Source organism: Macrobrachium rosenbergii, chromosome 6, assembly GCF_040412425.1.
Source record: "Macrobrachium rosenbergii isolate ZJJX-2024 chromosome 6, ASM4041242v1, whole genome shotgun sequence".
NCBI lineage: Eukaryota > Metazoa > Arthropoda > Malacostraca > Decapoda > Palaemonidae > Macrobrachium > Macrobrachium rosenbergii.
This window is the reverse complement of record NC_089746.1, coordinates 29,019,012-29,039,159: the sequence shown is the minus strand read 5'-3', so window position 1 is coordinate 29,039,159 and position 20,148 is coordinate 29,019,012. Positions and strand designations below refer to the sequence as shown.

Sequence of the window (20,148 nt, the reverse complement as noted above, 5' to 3'; positions counted from 1 at the left end):
CTTGTAAATAAATCACGAATTTCCAGAAGACAAATCAGTGCGCTCTCTAAAAACATTGCATATCCGTGAGGTTTTATTACAATGCTGAATTTGGACTAGACATTTATTAACCTTAATATTAAAATATACCCGTCCATTCATTACAAATTTATGAAATACCGGTTATTGATAGTAATTACCATTATACGTCCATCCATTCAATAAAGATTCATAGCATCTTATCGGTAATATTTATCTATAGTTTGTAAAAATTTCCTAATAAAGTGTATAAAAAAGTGGAGATCAAAGGCTGCAACACTAGGTGAAAAATTGATAATATCCGTATTTATTGATAACTTTAGGAATTATCAAACCAACAACAGTATTTTGATCTTGGAGGTTTTTTCTTTCTAAAATATACCGGAACGCATTTCGGTATTCAGATATAATTATTGGGATATATATGTGTGTGTGTATATATATATATATATATATATATATATATATATATATATATATATATATATATATATATTATATATATATACATATATAAATATATGTATATATATATATATACACACACATATATATATATATGTATGTATGTATATCAAAACTTCATGAGAATTATTTAAGTAATTGTATACATTTCCACGAAAGATGTTCGAAAAGAGGTAGTAAATAAGAATTAACTACAGACCAAAGAAATGATCTGTTAATGCGAAAAAAACAGGTTAATGCGAAAAGAACAGTAACATATTCTCGGTGAGAGATTAAGAAAGATTAGAGTCATTTCTGATATTCCTTGGGAGAAGAATCGCCCAACCTATGTTATTAGTATGTTAATTAATGAGGGAAGGTTGCTAGGAAATAAATGCAGTCGACGCGGTAGGTGAGCCAAATCCCAACACTGCGAAAGAACTCAGTCACAGATGATCGATTGACTATGCTTATCCGGCGTCAACAGTAGGAGACTCGCTGACGCCTATCACATATGAAGTCAAAGTAAAATTTTTGTTGTATTGAATTTTATTTTCATAGTTGCTGACTCATCAACTTCAGAGAAAAAGACAGGGTAAGCCATCTGGTTATTTAGACCCAGAATCGATCTCTGTAGGAAGAGGCAACTTAGTCCATTTTCCTGAAAAATCGGTTGTGGGTTTGGTGGCGTAATCAGTGAAATGGGGCCTAGCTACCTCAATCCAAACACGTTTACACCCTCTGTTTAAGTCAGTGCCAATTGTGTTATATCACTGTACGTTTATATTTAGCTCTAAGTGCGTTTCCAATGTGTTGTTATAAACCTGTGTAACCTGTTTTTATGTCTTTATGGCAGTTTAGCCTCTTTAAACCATTTTATAATATATATATTTTTTCACCATACGCCTTTTTCCTCTTTGGAGGAGATGGCGCAAGAAGAGTACAGCCTCCTGGTTACTAAGCAAGTCAATAGAGATGAGATTACGAGCCTTACGCCTATTTTCTTGATACTAACAAATGCTGGTACCCATTTACAGCTGGGTTGACTGGTGGGCCTGAGGCAGAGAGAGATCCATTGCCTGAGCAAGCTTGAGCCGGACGCTGCAGCAATCTGCTACCCTCTTACATAAAATACACTGATTGCACCTTCCCAAGGTGGACGGCGAGGTCGCCGCATCCCTATAATAATAATAATAATAATAATAATAATAATAATAATAATAATAATAATTTAACGTACCGTGAAGCTGCGGCGACTGTCGGTATGCCCGAGATCTTGGGCTGTGTCGGGTATAGGGGCGGCGTCGGGGAGCCACTGTGGGTCAGGGTGGGGGACGTTGCCGGGGAGATGGAAGGAGACAGCATCCTGTGGGAGATAAATCCAAAGGACTCATTAACAAAAGCAAAGTTATAACGCTTTAGAGTATTTCGCGTTCGTTGTGGTTGCCACCAACGACAGCTGCAGAAACAACAATTACAACAGTTTATAATAATTAATTTTGATGATCTTGATTAGCATTATAGTACTATCTGTTGCAGCATACGCAATGTACATATGTGCATCTTTTTCCCTCCTCTCTCTCTCTCTCTCTCTCTCTCTCTCTCTCTCTCTCTCTCTCTCTCTCTCTCTCTCTCTCTATATATATATATATATATATATATATATATATATATATATATATATATATATATATTATATATATATATATGTATGTATGTGTATACATGTGTGTGTGTATTTTTGTGTAAGAATAGTAATGTATGTTTGTATACACGATGAATGGAAGAAATAACAGCAAGAAAAGGGATCTCTTTTATAACTACCCTTGCTTTAAGTTAATCTCAGGAGCATAAGAATGAAGAAAAGAGGGTTTTAAAGTATCCTATTTATAAAGGATTAAAAATTATAAATATTGTCCCACAGGATTAACTAAAGCTGTGTAAAGTATATTTTGAATGATGAAGATACTTTCCTTTAATATAAAAAAAGATAGAAGGGTATTATCCGGTGATATGTGGCAAGAGTGTTATTTAAAATAACTTATGATATTGGGTGTTGAAGTTAGTGAAATTAATTTTCCGTCTTACTTGAGTTAATGAAATAATGGTAGGCTTCATTTGAAACTAACGAATACAGAGAAGCCACAGATTCAAGGAATCCTACAATAGGAAATGCAATGCTATTTACTTGTGTATGAGTAGTACAGTAGTCCACGAGTGTTAACACCCAGGGCCAGCCTTCCTCGCAGCTGGCTTGTAAAATGCTTCGCATGGAGTCACCTTAGTCCAACTTTTGAACGGTACTCGGTATCCATTAAAATCGAGACAGTAGCCTACGAGTATAACGTATGCAGAATGAAGATGACTCGGTTTACCAAGTCCAAACATGGCCTTTACGTGCTTCAAGACTAAAACACTCCCATCTCTTATGTTACGCAAGAAATAAAGTGAAAAAGTCCCCCCCCCCACGCGCGCGCGCGAGTGCTTAATTAGCAATACCAGCCGAAATACAATTTTTTACGTCTGCTGTTTCCATGGGCCCTTAAATTCACAAAAGATGGGATGAAGACCAGACGCTAAGTAGAAACCACAATGGCGTGTTTTCGACGGTTTCACTCGTTGTTTCTAGTGGTAGACATCATGTTTTAATTCCCGTAATAATCGCTAAGATAACTCTTGGTTGTTCGTGTACAATAAGCGGTCTTAGAAACAAGGGTTTCTTGAAAATAATCGTCGCTGTTCGGATTTACTGAACCCAGAGGGTGAATACTGCGGTATATCACATTGCATGCCTTAGCGGAAGATTAGCCTTAATTGACTAGCTTGTTGCTTCGAGGGCTTCTGCAGTTGTATTTATTCCGAAAGGGGTGTAATCTGCTGTATTGAGATACATCATATGAAGGTTATTTTCTGAGAAATGGTCGTTTCACTTGGAAGATCGAAGATATTGCTGCTGGAAACTCATAACGCTAAAGATTTTTAATTGGAAACTGATGTTTCCTGTTAAAAAAGGAAACGTTGATGTTATCCGGTAAAATTATTTTTTTTTTTAAGAAACATCGAAGATCATGGTACTGAAGACTCCCTTTTTACATAATTCCTTGAGGTAAACTCATGGAAAATTCAAGTGTCTTTGATTAAAAAGTCGCCTTCAAGCACTAACAGCGTCACAAGATCAGATCTATTTTCTCTTGAATTAAAAAAGTCAAATATGGTTTCATCTCTCTCTCTCTCTCTCTCTCTCTCTCTCTCTCTCTCTCTCTCTCTCTCTCTCTCTCTCTCTCTCTCTCTGGCCTCTTGAGTGCATTCGGTAAAGCGCATGGCACAACTTTTGTGTTCGATTCCAGGACGAAGAAGGAACGATGCAGACACATTCTCTTACAATCCAGTAAGTGCCTGTTAACCTAGCATTGAATTATGTACTTCGTTGTTATTATACTAATGCGGGTAGCAGTGAAAGGCAGAAAGAGAAAAAGAGGTGGAGAAGAAAAAACAAAAACGAATGATCAGTGTTCTGCCATAATGCTTAAAATAATGTCATGATTACGAAACCAAATCTTGAATTTTAAAAATCTAATATGGTTTCATCTCTCTCTCTCTCTCTCTCTCTCTCTCTCTCTCTCTCACACACACACACACACACACACACACACACACACACACACACACACACACACACACACACCCCTAATACCTTAGGCCAAATATCAGTTAAGTAATGCTTTTCTGTAAGTAAGAATGGTCAAACAGTCATTAGTCTCGAGATTCGAATAATATATACAAATCATCTTCATCTACCCAGACAGTTTTGGTTCTCTTAACTGGAAGCCATTTTCAGTGGAAAAGTTTTAAACAAAGAAACCGACATCAAACCGGTACGAGTGACATAAATCATGTGTCTAGACATGTGCCTTTAACGTCGATTTTTGGGTGGCTGAGGAATTTTGATCATAATCCGTTCAAGTTGTCCATCAGATAATAGATAATTGATGTTTTCATTCCATGCTCCGAGCACGGTTTCATGCGCTCACATCTTTCCATCCGAAATCTATTTACAAGGAAAATAAACTGAGATCTGACTGATAACGGCAAAGAAAGTTAGCAGCGCGATTTTAAAAACTCAGTTTTAATATTTTGCAGCGAGGGGATACTCCATTGTCTTTAATGCAAGGCTGTGAATTAAAAGTAGACGTTGTTCATTTCTCTTGGTCTCTACCTCAAAAGGCTATTCCAATCAAGGATGCAGCCGAGTAAACTAACTCTTAAAATGAAAGTGAGCAAATTATTGCTCAATCGCGTATTCTTTTCCGTTTTGTAATAGATGCAGCTGATGCAGCCTTTGGGGGTTAGCTCTGCTTATTCTGTATGAATTTTTCATGTTGTTTGTCATTTCGATTGCAAGCGTAAGTTTATTTTCTATTTTTACTGCCATCTACTTGAGAATTATATCATTGCAATAGTCAGAATCGTAATATCATTTGTTTTACCTTTAAAAATCCTTATTTAATTCCGAAATGGTTAAAGAATTTACCCGAAAGGAGATGATTGCGGGTGCTTTATTAATATGTGTCCTTAGATTCATTATTGAGATTCAGTTACTTAATGCTACGAAGGTGGTGCATTTTAAAAGAGCATATGGATATAACTTTCAGAGAGTGAACTTCTTGTTTGTAGTTGGATTGACTAGTTTGTAATTTGTGGTTGTATGAGTTGAAAAGTGTAAAAGAAATTTGTTAACATTTCCTGATGGGAGGAATAGCAAATGGGACAATGGCATTCAAAGAACAGTCATGTTAAGACTAAAATATTTTTTTGAAGTTAATAGCAAAACAATACACGGTTCTTTTTAGCAATGCACAATTCTTGTTTTCAAGAGCGCCTGGCCACTTTTGTCACCTGGGACAGGTAAAATTCTTGGTTAGGTGCACTTTATATCCTCTTCCTCTAAAAGTTTTAATTCAGTATCTCCATATTGATATGGAGATGCTGAATTCCCAACATTTTTGCAATAACTTTAAGGGCATCACTCTTCACTTCGCATTCTATCTACCTTTTCGGTATAGGGGTAACAATACCCTTGCCTGAATGTGGCACCCAAACATTACCAGTCATGAACCGATCTGCAACTTGTAGCTTATAGTGACTTTTATCCTTACTTGTTAGTTGCTTGAGCATTTTGGCTAATTTTCTTGGTCCATTACTGTTACAGTCGAAATTTGTGTCAATTGACTGATCTAATCACTCTTGCCTTCTACGAATATTCTTGTCGTAGAGAACTTCTAATATTTTGTCATAAAATATTAATCAGGAAACAGAGTGTAGATTTATTGAGAAATAAAAGAACCATTTGTATGTGCGGTGCGCTAAACTATAAATTGAGAAGCTTTCTCAAATTCCCAGCTCCCGTAGGGGGTTAGTGCCGTCAGTGCACCTCACGGGGTACGCTGTAGGCATTACTAAAGGTTCTTTGCAGCGTCCCTTCTGCCTCTAGCTGCAACCCCTTTCATTCCTTTTACTGTACATCCGTTCATATTCTCTTCCTTCCATCTTGCTATCCACCCTCTCTTAACAGTTGTCTCATAGTGCAACTGCCAGGTTTTCCTTCTATTACACCTTTCAAACCTACTTATGCTCAGTGTCCTTCCAGCGCTGCATGACCTCATAGATCTCAGCGCTTTGCCTTTGTCCCAAACTCTATATTCCATTCCATTTCTACATTCCAAGCTTCCAGGCACGGTTTAGGAAGTAAAGGTAGCAGTCTCATCCATTTCTGGTATTTCGTGACAGAACCGTGTTGGATGAGAGAAACTGACATGGGCAAGGAGCTATTTACCTTTGACTAGGTTACTGGAATGCAGCTTTGATGTATTACTGCAAAAAAACAAAATTTTATTCCGAGCAACCGTAGGATAATTTTTTTTTTTTCAGTCCGTGAAGAAGCTGCACGGTTGAAACATTGGTCGTCAAATTTACTTCTAATGAAACGGTGGAAGAACTCGTTTATAGAAAACAAGTTTTTTGGGAGAATAATAATCTAAGAGTAATGAAAAGGCAGCATTTGTCTGTCAAGATGATTAAGGTCCTGCACTGACTTCTCTCTTCTTGACACACTGGGTTGATTTATAATTACTTTCTTTACCAACCACCAAAGTGATTCGAACGTGGTGTTATTATCTCTTGCATGTGTTTATTTGTTACAGTTGTGTTTAAGGCTTGAAGGAAAAAAAATCACTGAATCCATTTCTTGCAAGAGTATCAGGTAGTCTTGTATTTGTAGATTTCAGTGAAGAGCTACCGCTTCATTACAGGGCGTGCTGCAATTTCAGTGAAAATGCGTTTGTGATGATAATGAGCAATTTCAGTGGATGCGTTTCCGACTCTGCATGCAGAATTTCGATTTCAGGGAAGATCCGCTAGCGATACTGTACAGCAAAGTTATAAATGCAAGTGATGATCTGTCTTTAATCATATTTGCGAAATCCGCCTTCATTCGAAGACCCTACAGCGATATTGAGTGCTGTTTCAAATTTTGTTCAAAATCCTTCCGCGATACATTATGCGCAATTGGCATTCACTATGGCGTTGTACAATATACTCCGAGCGTCAGATTATTAGGCGGAGAGATATTAGTTTTGTGAGGAGCAGATTTCAAAGATTTTACATATTAGTAGGAACTTCGTCTCCTGTAAGAAACCACTGAAGAATTTATTTTCACCACGTCCCTTGATGCGCCCTGAAGCCATATCACAGACCCAAACTTCTTAATTGTTTTTAATCAGCCAATGAAGCATTGGACTTTGTAGTAACTTAACTGTTCAAAAAGACAGTACCAAAAAGTGAAAGTACTGTGTTAAACTGTGTTCTCTAATGTTACCCAATGTTCCCTCAGAAAATCTCATGATCCCGCTCTTAAACAAATTACAAAAATACTATATGGATACCAACAAAATGGTTTTAAATGTAAAATATATATTATATATATATATATATATTTTTTCATATATATTTATATATATATAATAAATATATATTCTATATATATATATATATATATATTATATATATATATATAGAGAGAGAGAGAGAGAGAGAGAGAGAGAGAGAGAGAGAGAGAGAGAGAGAGAGAGAGAGAGAGAGAGAGAGAGAGAGCGCACGGACAGCTGTGTCCGCGAATTATCTGGTTTGGTTAATTCAACTGAAAAGATTTTATTCCCTAGAGGAATAGTGGAAAATTATCTTGCAGTTTGTTTGCTTACTAAGCGAAATAATTACTAGCCTAGCAGTGCATGTTAATTTTCTTATAGTATTTCTATTTATTCAGTAATTTATGACCTCTCCCTATCATGAGGCAGTGAACAGCACCTTTTATATCACTATTAGTTTTAGTGTGATTTGAAATAAAGAGAACCATGTCAGTGAATCTCCCCCCCCCCGGCCATGCATGAGTGCGTTCATTAAATTTGCATGGTACAACCAAAAACTACCAGTGCTAGGATCCTTAAATAACATTCAGCCAAAATCATTCTTGGTGGTGTATTGTGCGTAACACTAACCTTGTTTTTGTAACCAGCGTGGGTTCGTATCACTCCTGAGAGGGGGAATTCTTCATTCATTGTTTTTTCAAGATTCCGAGGCATTCACTAGAAATTGTATAAAAATTATTGAGAAATGGCGTTGTGAGGTCATTGTGGACACCACAGGACACCACAGTTCATAGAATTGGTAAATATGATCGATATACTCGGTATACGGGCAAAATTTTGTATTTTCATGAAAAAAATGTGTAAAGCAGTTTGTAGCAGTACGCGCATAAACGAAACTTTCCCGCCCATTTTATTCAGGACTGTTTTCCGTTGCTGGTGGAGGTTTCTTGGACACGCCTCGGTGTAGGCGTATTGTTCTTTGCCCTTGATTTTATAACGCGTGTTTACAGTTAATGGCGAAGCTGTCTTTACCTTCAAAACAATTCGCTCTTACCAATGAAACACATGCTTTAATGTAAAGTTTTTCTCATTTTCTGTACTCCCCAAAATTACTTGCAGGTCAAAATTTACGAAGAACTACTGCTTTTTTTTTTTTAACTTCGTCACATCATGTCCTCTTAAGAACAGCCTCATAAAGCAATTAGGTTCGCAAAGGGAACCTGAAGATATTTCATCCTTAACTTGCCCTGAATGATCTGTACAACGCTTAGAGCGCGCGAGATAAAATGTGTGAAACTGTGCATGAACTTGCGATCATAAAGCTGCTTCCTTAATGGCTTCTAGATAAAAAAGCACTTAATTGATAGTTATCGCGTAACATAAATAATGGTTGGACCGACAGTACCTTAATCATAGTTGAATGCTAATGCACTCGCGAGTCAACCAGATCTGGCGATGTAACTATTTAGCAGATTTTATTGTTAGGGATCTTGTTCCCTTTTATTGCTCGAAAAGAGCTGAGCTTCTTACAAGTTGAGATTTAAAAATAAAAAAATGAGATACGAAACCGGCCAAGAGATTGCAGAAGGAAGTAGAGAGAGTTTGCTGGTCAATGCTTTCAATTCTACCTTTATGACCGAAGCAGGCTGTACACTATTATTAATGTGATTGCTTCTTTGAAGGCTGGTCAGGATTGTCATTTTACCATTAATGTATAAATAAAAGCTTAGGAAGAGATTTTTAAGCCTAGCGTCATCGCACTTTCAGTTGGTAAAATTCACTATACTGATTCATGTATATATATATATATATATATATATATATATATATATATATATATATATATATATGTGTATGTGTGTGTGTGTGTGTTTGTGTGTAAATATATAGTTGTGTATGTGTGGAACCTATCTCTGTATGTGAACCCCTGTAGCAGATAATTAGTATAAATCGTTAGTGTACATCGAAGACAACTTTTCCTTTAGCACATCAGTCCCAACAGCCTAAAGTCCTTCTGTGACCAGTAGCGCTTATGCTGGTGCTGCTGCGGTCGCTGCTTAAGTCAACGAGATCCCTTTCTCTCTATAAATCTCATCTTGTTACTTATAATGGTATTTATGCAGTTTAACTTTTGCATTACCAGTACCTGTGCCTGCATTCTGATTTTTTTCCATGCCAATCAGATACCTAGATTTATTCTATGAAGAAATTTATTTTCTATTGTTTTACGGAAACCATGCTGTGAATTTCCTGTATAGTAAACTTGACTATTAATACAATACCAGTCATATATATATTTTTTGTGTTAACCGGGCGAATCTGAGTGTCTAGGAAAGCCCAACTTGGAAATTTAAAAGGCCTGGTTCTAGTTCAGTACAGGTTGTCTACGAGTGTCGCCTCACCGGAGGACCAAAGAAAGCCTTTGCACTATCATACCATTTTGTGACCTTTTGATAATCTGGTGGGTTTGTTGATACGATTCCCTGGTCCTGCTGGGAATGAACTGCGGAAGGATTCTCGTGGGGGAACTAATGGAGGGAAGACCTCCATGCTCCCTCTCTCGTTTCCCTCCCTCAGTCTAAGGAGCACGTCTGCCCCTTCCTCCTCTGATCCGGACGCAACCCTCCCCCTCTTCCGCCCCTGAACCAACATCTCAGAGCCCCCGCTCCCCTCCCCGCACACTACATTCAGGGATAAATGGCAGCGTGGGCACGTGCCTCCGATCTCTCGACGTCGGGTCTTCACCGGGAGCGAAGAGCGGCGGCAACTTACTCTTTAAGGAATCCGGCTCCTCCTTAGGCAAACTGGGCCAGATCTGGGGCAGGCAGCGCTGCGAGCGTACACCAGGGCCCTAGGACTCGACCAGGAAGGCTGCTTAACAAGCTGCCCACTGCTACCGCTTTTTCTTTCTGCTTTTGCTTCCTCTGCTGGCTGATGTTTGAAGAAGGATGGCATTATCCGAAAATATCGGTATCTGATGATCATACAAGTAGCTTCATGGAAGGAATCGTTGGTGACAGACTCAGCATGCAATGATATATATTTGTCTCCGTAATTGTTGGTGCCTGCCAGATAACCTTTGTTTTGGCTGGAAGCCCGTGAATGGGAGACAGATTCAAGATGCGACGGAATATGAATGCCTTTGAATAATTTTAGTAAATAAAAGAAAAAAAACCATCGTGATGCACGACGGTAAGGAAATCCCTCGCTATTATGTGGTTGTACTTTATTAACACAAAATGGTGTGTTCTGTTGGGGGCGTCACTGGGCAACGCCAAACTCACTGGTGGCCTGAGGGCCTACAGCTATCGGTGACCGACGCTGGCACTCCCTCGTTGTTCATCACAAACCCGCTATTCATTTCTTGTCTTATCGCATCGACGCTGCAGAACATTCGAGTTCTTTAGATCTTTGGTCACCGCGTTAGATTACACTGGACGATTATGTGATGCCGAGTCACCGTTTAAGGTACAAAACAGAAGAAAAGCTTAGTCTGCTTTGAGTAACAGAAGAAAGATCGATTCTTATTTAATTTTTAGCATGCACAGAATTTGATTAATTCAGATATTTGTAAATCAGTTAGTCTGAGTAAGGTGTACGGTTTTTGGTTAGTTGATTCTAGGAAGTGCTTTATACTTTTTTCCATGTATTTCTTAATATTTTGTAACAATATAGATTATCTTACTAGTCTCTTCGAATTACTTCATTCCATAAGATTGACAGAATATTCCTTTTTGTGAGAACGTCAAGAGCTCTGACAAAAACGTCGATTTTCATAATCCTGTCATCAATAATGCAGCGCTGAGGGTTTTGTTTTTGGATTTTATTGATCAAGATAACATCGAAAATACAGCAACAATGCGTGGTTCCTAACTCACTGAAGTACAAAAGCATTGCTGTTTGGAACATTTCTTAAACTGCTTGTTTTTTGTATTTTTATTGGCTTTACCGAACAGTGTTTGCGGAAATATCTCATTGATTATAGAACTGATATTTAATCTAGGTACGGAGCAATTAACTGAAATTACTTTATACACATTCTTTCTGTATAATAAGTGCCTTGTACTGCTTTATGTGGAACTTTGCTTGTTTATCACTGTACTTTATCTGTAATAGGTACAACTTTTGACTGCGAGCTTTCTTTTTCGTGTCACTGAGAAAACATGCTGCAAGAATACTAGACATTGTTTGTAAGGCTTATACCATGATGGCATTACTGCCACATGCTTCATGTGTTCTTGATCTTCATCTTGAGATGAATTCATATTGAATACGGTTTCCACCAATTTATCCGTAGAATTTGTATGGTTTAGGTTACCACCCAGAATTTCGTACTAAGAAACTCCCTCCGAACATTTCAGTAAGGGAGGTCATCAAGTGTACTCTATAAAAATGCAACGGAAACGTGGTAGTGCAGTAACATTGCAAGAAGAAAAAACAATCTGATGTGACCCTCAACGATTGTATAACTTCTTCGGTAATGATAAATAACGGAAAAATATTCCTCAGGGATCCTTCAACACCCTTCCAAAAATTGAATCCTATCTGATTTATGAAGACAAGTGGTCTAATGCTTGGAATTCCTGAATGGAAGGTAGCGCGTAAGGTTACTCCAAAATTACCAGTCTTCTTCAGCTCAGCACCGATACGCATCTCAGAAAAACGTTGGTCCATTCCGGTTGCTCCCTTTTACCTCGTGTTCGGAACGTTTGGCATTTTGATATTTCATCGGTTTTATCTGGTGACCACAAATAAAAAATGAAAAAGGCTTAATTTGAGTGCACTGAACATTCGGTTACTTTCGAACGGTTGAATTTTACGGAGGGTGATGCGTCTGACATATGCTCATCGTAACCGGCGGCTGATTTGTCCAGATAATTGAGTGAGATGTTGAGTTGATAATGCGCATTTCTCTCTCTCTCTCTCTCTCTCTCTCTCTCTCTCTCTCTCTCTCTCTCTCACGTACGTATATAGATTATATTGCCAGTTTAATTCCTTTCAGACAAATTTCTCGAGTGAGATGAATGTCTGAAAGTCACACATACGTATACTGTATATATATGAATATATATATATATATATATATATATATATATATATATATATATATATATATATATATATATATATATATATATATATATATAGATAGTTCCTTTTAAAGGAACAGCATTCATTAGCATGTTAATCCTGCATCACTTGCCCTGGGCTTTACCCCGCCTTACCATTGCAATCACAGCTCTGCCCAGCTAACCATAAGGCATCCACTCCTTCCGGCAAGTTCCAGGAAGGTCAAAAAGGTCATGCCCGGGAGGTAACCAAGTGAGACGCAAAAGGCCCTAGGGCCAAACCTCAACTGACTGGCGAAACTGAGGAGTGAATTGGCCTCGAATTTAAAATGTTACCCAGACTGAAGGAGGAAACGCAGTCAGAAAAAGTTGCATTTTCTCAGAGGGAAATTAATAGTGAACAAGTTCTGTGTGTTTGCTTGTCGGGAAAATCGGTGAGTTAACAGTTCTGAAACACTCCTTATACAAGAATAAATGCCATTCAGCTGCATACGAGAAAGGAAGAAGGGTAAAGGGTGAAGGGTCGAGCTTAATAACGAAGGAATTGATAGACCTTGGGCTTATTAAAGTAAGAAAGACGGGGAGAGTCAGGAAAAGCAGAATCACGAAGATTTCAGTCGGTCGCTTAACCTTGTAATTATGAGAGGATTGTTACACTATAATATTTCCAACCCTTCTTTTCGTTTTGGGCAGGGCAAGGCTGGGGAGTGGCGATGCCAAATCAAATGTTCTCAGTCAATTTATTTGGTGTTTGAATACACTAGACCTAAAAAAATGCTAAAATAATCACGGCTAGATTTTTTTTTGTATCGCCTTCGTAGTATTGTACATTGGGTAACGATGTAAACAATGCTGTTTTTTTTTCTTAAACATGTCACTAATTTGAGCTACGTTGCCACTTTTCTTAAAGGCTTCACGTCCAAGTTAAGTCGCCCCTGGGACATGTAAAGTCGAATTCAGATATAAGAAAATGACGCGTATAGCAATAAAAGATCTCTGTTAACTAAAATAGTGCAGGATTGTGTTGAGCATTTTAAACTGCAAAGTAGAGTATGAACTGTGAATACTATTATTTGCATAAAAGGAAAAGAAAATTTATATATCGTTAGTGTCGGGAGAAAATTATTTAGAAAATACCTTAGTGTAGAATATCTTCAATTATGTATATATACGTAGTATATACACACACACACACACACACACATACATATACACACACACACACATATATATATATATATATATATATATATATATATATATATATATATATATATATATATATTATACATAAGTGCGTGTGTGTCTGCGTGATTGTTCATTTACAGAGAAAGAATGGAAACAGATAGTTCCATGGTCAATGTAGAAGGAGGTCGCGATTATCTCATAAAAGATAAAAAAAAAAGATTTAGATTTCCTTGGAAACAGCATAGCTCTGGACGACGCGAGGTGAGGGAGAAAAAATATATATTCCCTGAAGTATGTTATACTTCTTTTCTTTCTATCGTCTTCAATAATTGCAAATAAAATTACGAAAATGTCTTGTTACTCTTTTTACTGGTCTTGTCGTATCAGTAATCTTATAGTCCAGATACCCTAAGAGATTTACCATGGACGTATTGGAGATTAGGCCCAAACCAAGAATATTATTGCTCCTGAGGGCAAGGATTAAAAAGAATAAACACGGTCACTTCAAAACAAATACTTTGGCAGCGTGGGAGGAAACGCCAAAAACTACGAGAACGATTGGAAATTATAATGCTATATGATGACAACATGTCTGACCATGAATTTAAGGGGCCATAAAACAAAATAAAAGACAAGAAATGTATTGTGGCTGATGCTAGAGCACCCTTGGTCACTGGTGAATTCACATTCAATTGGCCATTTTAATTTACTGAACGCTGCTAGATTACTGCAAATAGTCCTTCGTTTCTAAGCTTGCGTTGGGCAGTGTTGTTGATAACATCGGGCTGGCTTAGATTCTCAATTTCCAAAGCGCCATATGAAATAAAGTTTTATAGCCTCCAAACCATATTGAGGGAGTTAAACTTGTGAGTTTAACTCCAGAACCAAAACCAAGACCTTGAACCAGAACCAGAACCAAAACCAAAATCAAGACCTTGGCCAAAACCATATCAAACTTTTTCACATTTCGTACGACTGCCTTCATTTACGGTTGTTGTCGAAAGTTGGAGAGAGAAAACAAAGGCCTTTCGTAAACGTTTTGTCTTAAGAATCGAGGAAAATTCCTTCAGCAAACACCTCATCGAGGCTGATTCATTTAACGTTCGTTAGGTCGGTCCAATCAGCGGGATGTTTCCGGGTAATGAGTGATGGGTGCGGGCAAGTTGGGATAGGTCTTGGATGACGTATTTTTGGGGTTGGGCCAGGGGACCAGTTTATCATGAAGTACGCCTTTTGTGTTGATGTTAACTTGGGGACGTCATGATGCTTGATATATCTGCCAATATTCACATAGCCATTGTTATAGTGCCCTAATTTAAAATAAGGTGTAAAGTTCTTGTGTATTTTCTGCTGTTTAGTGCGTGCATTTTGTATATTGCATTGGTGTACTGCAGTTGTAATTATGGGAATCCCGTGCTTCCCAATGGCTAACTAAATATAAAAGTTATGTAGTTATATGGATGTAAATGATGATAAAAAGATAAAATCACTTTATTTTGAATATGTTGATCGTTAATGTCATGTATTTCAGGGGCATTACTGAATACTGACCTAACTTTCCAAGACCGTCCTTTTCACGGAAACTTTCCTTCGAAGCGGCTCTTATTTAGCCTGAGGCTTCACTCTACGACCCTGTAAATCAGTCAGTGGCCCCCGGATTGCAGTCAGCACGATCTGATCTAATGATGTTCTTAATATTTAGAAAAGCTGAATGGTTAGAGAAGCTTGATCCTTCCAGGCTAAACCGTATCATTGTATGGCGTCTCTTTTTCCCATTTCCAGACAGCAGGATAACCGACTGCATGAGGGGCAGGAGCAATTGGCTGCATAACCTTGGCTTACTCTAAAACAACAACAATAATAAGATAGCCTCGGTGTTATTGTGGCGCAGTTGTTAGAGAATGAACAAATCCGTGGAGTTACCATTTGCCTGCGAATTTAAGTCTGAATTTGAGAAAATTTGCCGTTATGGTAGTTGTATCTCTGTCCCGACATTTCAGTGATAAGCAAATGATAACAGAACTATGTTTTAGATCCCAAAATTTGACTTGAAAAAGAGCACGTCTGAAAACAAAATTCAGTTACGATTTTGTGGCAAGGATACTTAATCAGAATTAAAGATAGAATTCGTCCAAAATCTTTGACTACTCTACAACCTCATTTACGAGCGGTGCCAAGCTTGCCATTTTAAGGAGAAATGTAATGAGTAAAGGAAAGCTATTTGGTGACTTGATTGAATCAAATGATTATCAGTTAACAAATTTGTGATCCATATATGGTATTTTAATAGCTATTATCTTTAATCCATGATTATTCTGTAAGGAGCACTAAAATGTAAAAAATGAGACTGTTAGGATATTTCATATTCTGAGACACTCAAATATCAAAAGGAAAGCCTGAAACGATCACTAAGTTTTATATTGCTTATTAAGTCTCGAATTATTTATGACGAAAGATCTGGAGAGCATTAGTTTTACTCCATGAAATTGATCAAACATTGATGCGAACACAATGGACGTGGGGGACATTGGTCCTGTGTGTGACAGGCGTTGAGATAAAAAACGAAATACATCCTTCTTATCAGTACTGTTAAAAAGACCTTGAGACCTTTGGTTTAAGATACCCAAAGGAGATTAGTTACAGGGTTAGTCCGCCCTGACGATGCTGCAAATCTTTGTGACGTAGCTCGATACTTGAACGCTTACCGTAGAAGAAAATAAGAAAACCAGGAAAATAAGGAAATGATGGGTCACTATGGCAAATGTTTGTCCGCATAGATTCTCTCTCACTTCACGACCTTAGATGAGATATGTCCCTGTTAATCTCCAGGTATTGCTGAGTTAAAGGATATGCATAATCCTCCATATGTCTTTTTGTTACCATTTGGCTAATGCGGAAGCCATTGGTCGTGGTCGGGTCAGAGATTAAAAGGACTGACCAGTTGAAGGGCACCTTAATCCGGGTTAAGAGAGCTTCTTTGCTCTTGTCCTTATTTTGGTCAGAGGCGGACTAACCCTGTACTACTGTATATTAATCCTGAGTCGCACAGCTATAAATAGGCCTACAATGGACACGAAGATGTGGCAGAACAAGCTATCGGCTGTGACCCAGATGGAGAATTCAGATAAGGCCTAATCTTCCTCATTGGTGTAATACAGATTAGTTTCATAGCTCTTGTACAGTGTGTACACTATCATATTTCAAATTTTCCACAAGTATACTCGAATTGATTTCACTGAGACGGCTTGTCTACAGCTGATTCTAGTAGTTAAGTTGTAAGTTGACCTTGATCATTAATCCAAAGGTCGCTATGGAATCCAACCCGTCGCTGATACGATTAGGTTAGGGTCCATATTCTGCTGCGTCTAGACAAAATCCCCAAGGACGAAACTCCTTAGAGAAAAGCCCCTTCAGGTAGAGTGCAAATTAGGACAAAACCCTTGGAATGAAATGATACCATGACAAAAAACAAACTTTGGAAACTGTGTGGTTGGAAAATAACAGTGAAGTTTGGTAATACAGCTCATTTACAGAACGCCACATCCAGGCGATATGGAAAACAAGAATGAATGGGAGGCTTATCAAGTACAAAAAATCACCATGCATAAGATGTACTAGAAGGCAGGTCAAAATAGAAATAACCGTGAGCGGATTAGTTTTCCCTAATAAGAGCATTAATGCGGCCTGTGAAAGGATGTCAGTCACCAGTAATGCTTGAACTCGTATTTCTCTTCAACCACATGTTCTGACCAAGAAAGCATTATGATGATCGGAAGAAAAAACAATCTATTCGTACAAAATGATGAAAGTTATACTAATATGTTGACTAACATAAGAAGCATAGATTTATTGCACAGCTTCTCAGAGATTATAGGCAGAATTAATAATAATTTTTTATAAGTAAAAGTCAGTGTTAGTCTTGCCATTAGATGATTAAAAAAAAATACCACTACAAACCGCCTCCTACAGTTAAGTCCCTAGTTTTTGTGATTTGCATTATTGTTTTTGCATGTAAATATTTTTCGTGTTTCACTATTATTTGTCATTTTATTCACTCTTCTCTTTCCTTCACTCTGCTTGAGAAACTTAATAAAGCTTAGTTTTAACATTTGTGTAATGCCATTATATGAAAGAATAATGTTAGTTCTCAAGTCGTGTATTTTCATATGGTAAGTGCTTTGATATATTTTGTGCTACTTTGATGCTTAGTCTTTTATGCAGGATAGAGTCTATATATGTAACAACACAACCCTTATAATAAATTACGCATTGCAGTCGTAGTATGTAATATATATATATATTATACGTAATCATGGAAGTATTTATAAATTACAAATATTAAGAAAAATATAAATTTTCACCTCAGGATTTCGTATAATTTTTGCTTTGTTATAGTGGGTTGCATTCTGAGGAGTTTCGTTCGTAAGAAGGATTTGCTCTAGAATTCTACACTATTAGGTCTGCTTGGCAGTCTTGACATTGCAATTGTGAATAATTATTGTGCAGATAAATGTGCTCTCTCTCTCTCTCTCTCTCTCTCTCTCTCTCTCTCTCTCTCTCTCTCTCTCTCTCTCTCTCTGGCGCATAGACAGTTTGTTTAAATTGTTGATATTCAATGGGATACTTATTTTTTTGTATACTCTTGACACCACTTGATAAACTATTACAGTAATATGAATCGCATAAATTCACAGATTACTTTGAGTAACACTGTATACGAACCCACAAATATCCTGTAGCATTACACAGGGCCCTCGTATTCAGGTAGGTCGTGGTAGTACGGAGAAGCCGTTGAGGTGGGTCACTTGGCATTACGGGTCTGTCACGTTTTCTTGTTCGATTTCTCTTGTAGTCTCTTGTTACCGCGGCCTTGCTCAGTGTGCGCTTTTGTGTACCCCGATTTCATCATAAATATGATTCTGCCGTATGCTTCGTGACCGACTTCTTTTCATGGCGACGTCAGCGAGATGTATCGTACATTATTATTATTATTATTATTATTATTATTATAAGAAAAGACCCGAGCCTTTTTCCACTGGTAATATTATTTTTGTTGCATTATCGAAAACTAGGATTTTTGTGGACACAGTTAAAAGAGTATATCACTATTTACCGGAACTGGTTGTGCTCGCTTACGGAAAGGAAGCTTAAGTGTTTCGATCCAACTACCGCTTTCTCGATCCCATCGCCGCTGTAGTACCAATGCAGAGACACTCACCTTCGTCAGCTATGTCGCTGGTATGAAGCCCTGAAGCGTTATGTCTTGTTTCCGTTTACTCCTTAGTAATAATCGTTACAACACGGGAGAAAGGTGATGTGACCCTCCAACACACACAACCACCTCAGCAGATGGAAATTCCTCCGAGGACCCACCTGACGAGGGAGTGAGAGTTCCACACGCGCGTCCTGCTGACTGCTGCTACTACTACTACAACTACTACACACGCGCACACACACGCACTGGCCCACTATATCACCTCTCTCTTCAGACCGGCCTTAAACGAACTGGTCTCTAAGCACGGCAACCGGCCCTTTTATCCGTCCCCTTGGTCTCGCGGCCATGCCCCGGGCGAGACTTTGGGCCGTCCCCTGAGCTGCTGCTGCAGCCGGGTAGTCGGGTAGCAGTTTTCCCCCCAAACCTCGCCCCAGGGTACGACCAGCCCTTACACATAACTTCTAAAGAATCCTGGTGTTGGGCGAAAAGGAAAAGAAGGAAAAAAGAAAAAGATAAAGAGGGTCAGAGAGGAAATAATGGAAGGGAACGACTAATGAAAATCAAACACTTGATGAATGCGAAGGGACCATAGACAGACAGACAGCCAGACGGAGAACACACCCCTTTTCTTAACCGAGAAGGGGAAATGAAAGTTGAGGCAAATTGATTTTCAAATGACGGCTGATCGATAAAAATGCGACCTGAATAGAAGATTGGTCTATCCCTGGTACAAATTCATTACATATAATATATACAAATATGTATATATATATATATATATATATATATATATATATATATATATATATATATATATATATATATTTTCGATATTATAACCCTTGTTAAATATCCTAATCGCTACATGCTTAGAGCTCAGATGAGATAGATGCCCTCTTTCCGCAGTGGATTCAGAACACTTCAACGGTAGTCTCACTCATACTGTAACGTGCTTGGGTCGAATTTCACTGCAAAAGGAAAGAGCTTATTCATTCATGTCTCATCAAGGTTCACTTGATAAACGTCTTCAAGAGTTTATATATATACATATATACATACATACATACATACATACATATATATATATATATATATATATATATATATATATATATATATATATATATTTATATATATATATATATATATATATATATATATATATATATATATATATATATATATATATATATATATATATATAATCATTAGGGTAGCATCCAGACTTTTTGAATTTTTGAGAACCGGAGGGCTCTCTCTCTCTCTCTCTCTCTCTCTCTCTCTGGCGTCA

At 37.7% G+C, this 20,148-nt stretch overlaps 1 protein-coding gene and 1 long non-coding RNA gene across 9 annotated transcripts in view; one reads left to right on the top strand and one right to left on the bottom strand.

Moving 5' to 3' along the window:
- Nucleotides 1-20,148, top strand: part of LOC136839398 (uncharacterized) — a 441,312-nt gene that overhangs the window by 141,935 nt on the left and 279,229 nt on the right. The window lies entirely within an intron of this gene.
- Nucleotides 1-20,148, bottom strand: part of twz (BTB/POZ domain-containing protein twz) — a 240,450-nt gene that overhangs the window by 84,412 nt on the left and 135,890 nt on the right. For 4 of the 6 annotated variants that reach the window (XM_067105387.1, XM_067105385.1, XM_067105384.1 and 1 more), the window contains one exon: nt 1,703-1,828. In XM_067105387.1, coding sequence (XP_066961488.1) covers nt 1,703-1,828 — 126 coding nt within the window. Of the gene's footprint in view, nt 1-1,702; nt 1,829-18,860; nt 19,161-20,148 lie in introns of those variants that run through there. The other 2 variants (XM_067105388.1, XM_067105389.1) reach the window with 2 other exon arrangements.